General features: G+C 53.1%; 2 protein-coding genes across 2 annotated transcripts in view; one reads left to right on the top strand and one right to left on the bottom strand.

Moving 5' to 3' along the window:
• LOC124028559 (vacuolar protein sorting-associated protein 13B-like) overlaps positions 1 to 1,132 on the top strand; it is a gene marked incomplete at its 5' end in the record, with an annotated part of 12,158 nt that extends 11,026 nt beyond the window's left edge. Inside the window, 2 exons of the mRNA XM_046340603.1 lie at positions 381 to 571; positions 1,129 to 1,132. Of these exons, the coding sequence (XP_046196559.1) occupies positions 381 to 571; positions 1,129 to 1,132 (195 nt within the window). The remainder of the gene's footprint in view (positions 1 to 380; positions 572 to 1,128) is intronic.
• Positions 1,133 to 1,278: 146 nt separating this feature from the next.
• LOC124028560 (basic proline-rich protein-like) lies at positions 1,279 to 4,136 on the bottom strand (the record flags this gene model as incomplete). The annotated part of the gene is made up of 2 exons (XM_046340604.1): positions 1,279 to 2,419; positions 3,587 to 4,136. Coding segments are annotated over 2 exons (1,691 nt in total), but the record flags the coding sequence as incomplete, so codon positions are not given.
• Between the last annotated feature and the right edge of the window lie 4,581 nt (positions 4,137 to 8,717).

Raw genomic sequence — 8,717 nt, 5'->3', positions numbered from 1 at the left:
CTCCCCTCCCCCCCCCTCCCCTCCCCTCCCCTCCCCTCCCCTCCCCTCCCCTCCCCTCCCCCTCCCCTCCCTCCCCTCCCTCCTCCTCTCCCTCTCCTCTCCCCTCCCCTCCTCTCTTCTCCCCTCTCCCTCCCCTCCCCTCCCTTCTCCCCTCTCCCCCTCCCTCCCTCCCCTCCTCCCCTCCCCTCCCCTCCCTCTCCTCCTCTCCCCTCTCCCCTCTCCCCTCCCCTCCTCCCTCTCTCTCTCCCCTCCCCTCCCCTCCCCTCCCCTCTCCCTCTCCTCTCCTCTCCTCTCCTCTGATCAGAGAGCTGCTGACCTCTCAGGGTGAAATGCAGTTGAATGAGTAATTATAGATGTATCTCTCTCTCCTTCTCTTTCAGGTCCAGTTGCTGTACGAGTTGTTCCTGTCCTGGAGTTCAACGTGGGCCCGTCTGGAGAAGAGGGGAGGAGTCCTGCGTCAGACTATCCCAGACCCCCCACTGGGCCGACCCCCTCCTCCCCGTCCGCTCCAGCACCGCTCTCCCAGACACCAGCACCTGCTCCCCTCTGCTGATTTTGAATCCCCACCGAGGTTAGACACACACACACACACACACACACACACACACACACACACACACACACACACACACACACACACACACACACACACACACACCCATACACACACCCATACACACACCCATACACACACCCATACACCCACACACACACACCCACACACACCCACACACACACACACACACACACACACACACACACACACACACACACACACACACACACACACACACACACACACACACACACACACACACACACACACACATACACACATACACATACACACACACACACACACACACACACACACACACACACACACACACACACACACACACACACACACAGAGGCATATACACACACACACACACACACACACAGAGGCATACACACACATACTCACAGAGGCATACACACACACACACACACAGAGGCATACACACACACACACACAGAGGCATACACACACACACACACACACACACCCCTCACACTAAGTGCAGTATAAAGTAGATGTTTTACCCAGGGTGCCGTGCCTCATGAAGTCACGTGTTTACATGTAGCTGAACGTGATTTATCAAATCTCGTTTTTCGTGTCGGTCCTGAGCAGCGTTGTCAGCATCAACACATGGTGTGTGTTCGGCTGTTTTGGTGGAAGGACGCTGTTGTGTTTAGTCGGAGAAAGGGGTTTAACATTCTCTGGAAAAACCTGGTCAGGTTTGTTCTCCTACTAAACAGGACACGACCCACGGTGGACTGTTGATGCCCATTTGATGAGCGAACGCTGATTGAGTGTAAACCCTGCCGTTCCAGACCTCTTCATCTGGAGAAACAATAACCTGGATACTCTGCTTCAGAAAAACACCCAGAGGCCTGCTCTGTCCTGGGGGGTGACGAGGCTCTGTCCTGGGGGTGACGGGGCTCTGTCCTGGGTGGTGACGAGGCTCTGTCCTGGGGGTGACGAGGCTCTGTCCTGGGGGTGACGGGGCTCTGTCCTGGGGGTGACGAGGCTCTGTCCTGGGGGGTGACGGGGCTCTGTCCTGGGGGTGACGAGGCTCTGTCCTGGGGGGTGACGGGGCTCTGTCCTGGGGGGTGATGTGGCTCTGTCCTGGGGGTGACGGGCTCTGTCCTGGGGGTGACTGGGCTCTGTCCTGGGGGTGATGAGGCTCTGTCCTGGGGAGGCTCTGTCCTGGGGAGGCTCTGTCCTGGGGGTGACGGGGCTCTGTCCTGGGGGTGATGAGGCTCTGTCCTGGGGGGTGATGAGGCTCTGTCCTGGGGGTGATGAGGCTCTGTCCTGGGGGTGACGAGGCTCTGTCCTGGGGAGGCTCTGTCCTGGGGGTGACGGGGCTCTGTCCTGGGGGTGATGAGGCTCTGTCCTGGGGGTGATGAGGCTCTGTCCTGGGGGGTGACGGGGCTCTGTCCTGGGGGTGACGGGGCTCTGTCCTGGGGGTGACGGGGCTCTGTCCTGGGGGTGACGAGGCTCTGTCCTGGGGGTGACGAGGCTCTGTCCTGGGGGTGACGAGGCTCTGTCCTGGGGGTGACGAGGCTCTGTCCTGGGGGGTGATGAGGCTCTGTCCTGGGCGGGCTCTGTCCTGGGGGGTGACGAGGCTCTGTCCTGGGGGTGACGAGGCTCTGTCCTGGGGGTGACGAGGCTCTGTCCTGGGGGTGACGAGGCTCTGTCCTGGGGGGTGACAATGCTCTGTCCTGGGGGGTGACGAGGCCTGCTCTCCCCTGGGGGGTAACGAGGCTCTGTCCTGGGGGGTGACGAGGCTCTGTCCTGGGGGGTGACGAGGCTCTGTCCTGGGGGGTGACGAGGCCTGCTCTGTCCTGGGGGGTAACGAGGCCTGCTCTGCCCTGGGGTGCACGTGGAATCACATGGAAAAAATTACAGACAGACAGACAGACAGACAGACAGACAACAGACAGACATGCAGACATGCAGACAGACATGCAGACAGACAGAGGGACATGCAGACAGACGGACAGAGGGACAGGCAGACAGACAGACATACAGACAGACAGAGGGACAGGCAGACAGACAGACAGACAGACAGAGGGCCAGACAGACATACAGAGGGACAGGCAGGCAGACAGGCAGAGGGACAGGCAGACAGACAGGCGGTAAGGCAGGCAGGCAGGCAGAGGAGGGACAGGCAGGCGGTAAGGCAGGCAGAGGAGGGCATGCAGGCGGTAAGGCAGGCAGAGGAGGGCATGCAGGCGGTAAGGCAGGCAGGTGGTAAGGCCCCTGACAGACCACTTGTCAGTGTTTACTCGAGTACAAACAGTGGGAGAAGTGTTTAGTCCTCCGGGACGCCGGCTGATTGAGCAAGAATGCAGGAGCTGTTTTGATAAGTCAGCAACCCCCAAACACCCTCCGACCCTCCCCTCTCTCTCTCTCTCTCTCTCTCTCTCTCTCTTCCTCTCTCTCCCTCCTCTCTCTCTCTCTCTCTCTCTCTCTCTCTCTCTCTCTCTCTCTCTCTCTCTCTCTCTCTCTCTCTCTCTCTCTCTCTCTCCTCTCTCTCTCTCCTCTCTCTCTCCCTCTCTCTCCCTCTCTCTCTCTCCCTCTCTCTCCCTCTCTCTCTCTCCCTCTCTCTACCTCCTCTCTCTCTCTCTCTCTCTCTCTCCCCTCCTCTCTCCCTCTGTCCCCCCTCTCTCTCTCCCTCTCTCGTTCCCATTCCCTCCTCTCTCTCTCTCCCCTCCTCTCTCTCTCTCCCCTCCTCTCTCCCTCCTCTCTCTCTCTCTCCCTCCTCCCTCTCTCTCTGTGTGTGTTTGAGTCTCTCTGATGAGTGAAGACAAACAGTGCTGAGAGAATAAATGTGTCTCCCGTGTGGGTAAGCGGCGCAGCGCGGCAGTGGGCCCAGGAATTATAATGTATACTTTAGGGCCTGGCGTGCCGAGGTGTGGGAACGAGGATGTCTGTGGCCCACAGGAGGAGGAGAGGAGGCTGAGACAGGCATGCCTGGAGGAACGTGGTCCAACCCCCCACCACCACCACTCTGCTAGCTCAGCTCAAGGTCTCACGTTGGGGGCTCGGGGTTGGGGGGACCGGGAGGGGTTGGGGGACCAGGAGGGGCTTGGGGGCGGGGGTTTGGGGGCCGGGCGGGGCTGGGGGGCCAGGGTGGTGGGGGCTGGGAGGGGCCGGGGATTGGAGGGGCCGGGATGGGCTGGGGGGACCGGGTGGGCTTGGGGGCCAGGGTGGTGGGGGCTGGGAGGGGCCGGGGGGCCAGGGTGGTGGGGGCCAGGGTGGTGGGGGCTGGGAGGGGCCGCGGGGCCAGGGTGGTGGGGGCTGGGGGGACCGGGAGGGGTTGGGGGCCAGTGTGGTGGGGGCTGGGAGGGGCCGGGGGCCAGGGTGGTGGGGGCTGGGGGGCCGGGAGGGGGTTGGGGGCCAGTGTGGTGGGGGCTGGGAGGGGCCGGGGTTGGGGGGCCGGGAAGGGCTGGGGGCCAGGGTGGTGGGGGCTGGGGGGACCGGGAGGGGCTGGGGGGCCAGGGTGGTGGGGGTTGGGGGGCCGGGAGGGGTTGGGGGCCAGGGTGGTGGGGGCTGGGAGGGGCCGCGGGGCCAGGGTGGTGGGGGCTGGGGGGGCCGGGACGGAGGGAATGTGTGTGTGATAGTGAATCTTTATTTAAGATCAGAATGACACATTCCAGGTTCAGTGTATATATACACATATATTTATAAACTGGCTGGTTCAAGCCCTGAATGCTGATTGGCTGACAGCCGTGGTATATATGAGCTCCCGAGTGGTGCATCGGTCTGAGGCTAGAGGCATCACTACAGACACACTGGTTCGAATCCAGGCTGTATCACAACCCGGCCGTGATTGGGAGTCCCACCGAGGTTCGACACAAACTCAGTATAGTTTGAAATGACGGAGAGCAAATGGAAACAGAGTGGAAGTGATGATGAACCACCCTATTAACCACCCACGTTCATACAGGGTCCAGCTGCTACTAACCACCCACGTTCATACGGGGTCCAGCTGCTAATAACCACCCACGTTCATACGGGGTCCAGCTGCTAATAACCACCCACGTTCATACGGGGTCCAGCTGCTACTAACCACCCACGTTCATACAGGGTCCAGCTGCTACTAACCACCCACGTTCATACGGGGTCCAGCTGCTACTAACCACCCACGTTCATACAGGGTCCAGCTGCTACTAACCACCCACGTTCATACGGGGTCCAGCTGCTAATAACCACCCACGTTCATACAGGGTCCAGCTGCTACTAACCACCCACGTTCATACGGGGTCCAGCTGCTACTAACCACCCACGTTCATACAGGGTCCAGCTGCTACTAACCACCCACGTTCATATGGGGTCCAGCTGCTACTAACCACCCACGTTCATATGGGGTCCAGCTGCTACTAACCACCCACGTTCATACGGGGTCCAGCTGCTACTAACCACCCACGTTCATACAGGGTCCAGCTGCTACTAACCACCCACGTTCATACAGGGTCGTGCTGCTACTAACCACCCACGTGGAAACGAGACGGTCGGGGGGCGATGATAATTCCAAAAACCATGGATAGAGGACCGTTTTTACGATCATTTTTAACAGCGAGGAAATAAATATATATACTTTTTGTAAATCACTGCGGCCCCCCGAATGCACCTCACCCCCCCCAAAAAAAATCAGGATTGTAGAAAATGGTAGTTACAGGTGTTTATAAAAAATCTCAAATCTCTGAGTCAGAAGGGGGTGTACCCCCTACTCCCCTCCCCCTACTCCCCATCTCCTTCCCTATCAGCTCCACCTCGTTAAAATGTCCAGGGGAGAACTCTGCAGGGCCCGATCTCAAATGGACATCTCAGCCCTGCGAACTTGTGGAGATCTGAGAGGATTTGACAGCATTTTGATAAGCAACATGGTAGAGTGTCCTCACCTCGCTCTCTGATTGGCCCAGATATGACGTTTCACCAGATTCCTTATGTACCAATCCAATCCTCTCAGATCTCAGGGTTCCGTTAAGGGGGATTGGACCTATCGTCTGTCACGTTACCCACCTCTCCCTCTCCTGGACCAGGAGGCCCTGTTGGGTCGCTTAGCAACAGGCACTATGTAGGGAATAGGGCCCTGGTCTAAAGTAGTGCACTATATAGGGAATAGGGCCCTGGTCTAAAGTAGTGCACTATATAGGGAATAGGGCCCTGGTCTATAGTAGTGAACTATATAGGGAATAGGGCCCTGGTCTATAGTAGTGTACTATATAGGGAATAGGGCCCTGGTCTATAGTAGTGTACTATATAGGGAATAGGGCTCTGGTCTAAAGTAGTGCACTATATAGGGAATAGGGTGCCATAGGGTTTTGGTCTAAAGTAGTGCTCTATATAGGGAATAGGGTGCCATAGGGTTTTGGTCTAAAGTAGTGCTCTATATAGGGAATAGGGTACCATAGGGTTTTGGTCTAAAGTAGTGCTCTATATAGGGAATAGGGTACCATAGGGTTTTGGTCTAAAGTAGTGCTCTATATAGGGAATAGGGTACCATAGGGTTTTGGTCTAAAGTAGTGCTCTATATAGGGAATAGGGTGCCATAGGGTTTTGGTCTAAAGTAGTGCTCTATATAGGAAATAGGGCTCTGGTCTAAAGTAGTGCTCTATATAGGGAATAGGGCCCTGGTCTATAGTAGTGTACTATATAGGGAATAGGGCCCTGGTCTATAGTAGTGTACTATATAGGGAATAGGGCTCTGGTCTAAAGTAGTGCACTATATAGGGAATAGGGTGCCATAGGGTTTTGGTCTAAAGTAGTGCTCTATATAGGGAATAGGGTGCCATAGGGTTTTGGTCTAAAGTAGTGCTCTATATAGGGAATAGGGTGCCATAGGGTTTTGGTCTAAAGTAGTGCTCTATATAGGGAATAGGGTACCATAGGGTTTTGGTCTAAAGTAGTGCTCTATATAGGGAATAGGGTACCATAGGGTTTTGGTCTAAAGTAGTGCTCTATATAGGGAATAGGGTGCCATAGGGTTTTGGTCTAAAGTAGTGCTCTATATAGGAAATAGGGCTCTGGTCTAAAGTAGTGCTCTATATAGGGAATAGGGCTCTGGTCTATAGTAGTGTACTATATAGGGAATAGGGCCCTGATCTATAGTAGTGTACTATATAGGGAATAGGGCCCTGGTCTATAGTAGTGTACTATATAGGGAATAGGGCTCTGGTCTAAAGTAGTGCACTATATAGGGAATAGGGTGCCATAGGGTTTTGGTCTAAAGTAGTGCTCTATATAGGGAATAGGGTGCCATAGGGTTTTGGTCTAAAGTAGTGCTCTATATAGGGAATATGGTGCCATAGGGTTTTGGTCTAAAGTAGTGCTCTATATAGGGAATAGGGTACCATAGGGTTTTGGTCTAAAGTAGTGCTCTATATAGGGAATAGGGTACCATAGGGTTTTGGTCTAAAGTAGTGCTCTATATAGGGAATAGGGTACCATAGGGTTTTGGTCTAAAGTAGTGCTCTATATAGGGAATAGGTTGCCATAGGGTTTTGGTCTAAAGTAGTGCTCTATATAGGAAATAGGGCTCTGGTCTAAAGTAGTGCTCTATATAGGGAATAGGGTACCATAGGGTTTTGGTCTAAAGTAGTGCTCTATATAGGAAATAGGGCTCTGGTCTAAAGTAGTGCTCTATATAGGGAATAGGGTGCCATAGGGTTTTGGTCTAAAGTAGTGCACTATATAGGGAATAGGGTGCCATAGGGTTTTGGTCTAAAGTAGTGCACTATATAGGGAATAGGGTGCCATAGGGTTTTGGTCTAAAGTAGTGCTCTATATAGGGAATAGGGTGCCATAGGGTTTTGGTCTAAAGTAGTGCTCTATATAGGAAATAGGGCTCTGGTCTAAAGTAGTGCTCTATATAGGGAATAGGGTGCCATAGGGTTTTGGTCTAAAGTAGTGCTCTATATAGGGAATAGGGTGCCATAGGGTTTTGGTCTAAAGTAGTGCTCTATATAGGGAATAGGGTGCCATAGGGTTTTGGTCTAAAGTAGTGCTCTATATAGGGAATAGGGTGCCATAGGGTTTTGGTCTAAAGTAGTGCTCTATATAGGGAATAGGGTGCCATAGGGTTTTGGTCTAAAGTAGTGCTCTATATAGGGAATAGGGTACCATAGGGTTTTGGTCTAAAGTAGTGCTCTATATAGGGAATAGGGTGCCATAGGGTTTTGGTCTAAAGTAGTGCTCTATATAGGAAATAGGGCTCTGGTCTAAAGTAGTGCTCTATATAGGGAATAGGGCTCTGGTCTATAGTAGTGTACTATATAGGGAATAGGGCCCTGATCTATAGTAGTGTACTATATAGGGAATAGGGCCCTGGTCTATAGTAGTGTACTATATAGGGAATAGGGCTCTGGTCTAAAGTAGTGCACTATATAGGGAATAGGGTGCCATAGGGTTTTGGTCTAAAGTAGTGCTCTATATAGGGAATAGGGTGCCATAGGGTTTTGGTCTAAAGTAGTGCTCTATATAGGGAATATGGTGCCATAGGGTTTTGGTCTAAAGTAGTGCTCTATATAGGGAATAGGGTGCCATAGGGTTTTGGTCTAAAGTAGTGCTCTATATAGGGAATAGGGTGCCATAGGGTTTTGGTCTAAAGTAGTGCTCTATATAGGGAATAGGGTACCATAGGGTTTTGGTCTAAAGTAGTGCTCTATATAGGGAATAGGGTGCCATAGGGTTTTGGTCTAAAGTAGTGCTCTATATAGGAAATAGGGCTCTGGTCTAAAGTAGTGCTCTATATAGGGAATAGGGTACCATAGGGTTTTGGTCTAAAGTAGTGCTCTATATAGGAAATAGGGCTCTGGTCTAAAGTAGTGCTCTATATAGGGAATAGGGTGCCATAGGGTTTTGGTCTAAAGTAGTGCACTATATAGGGAATAGGGTGCCATAGGGTTTTGGTCTAAAGTAGTGCACTATATAGGGAATAGGGTGCCATAGGGTTTTGGTCTAAAGTAGTGCTCTATATAGGGAATAGGGTGCCATAGGGTTTTGGTCTAAAGTAGTGCTCTATATAGGAAATAGGGCTCTGGTCTAAAGTAGTGCTCTATATAGGGAATAGGGTGCCATAGGGTTTTGGTCTAAAGTAGTGCTCTATATAGGGAATAGGGTACCATAGGGTTTTGGTCTAAAGTAGTGCTCTATATAGGGAAT

This window comes from Oncorhynchus gorbuscha, unplaced genomic scaffold (genome assembly GCF_021184085.1).
Source record: "Oncorhynchus gorbuscha isolate QuinsamMale2020 ecotype Even-year unplaced genomic scaffold, OgorEven_v1.0 Un_scaffold_4435, whole genome shotgun sequence".
NCBI classification, from domain to species: Eukaryota; Metazoa; Chordata; class Actinopteri; order Salmoniformes; family Salmonidae; genus Oncorhynchus; species Oncorhynchus gorbuscha.
The sequence above is the reverse complement of the archived record's forward strand: the minus strand, read 5'-3'. Positions and strand labels throughout refer to the sequence as shown.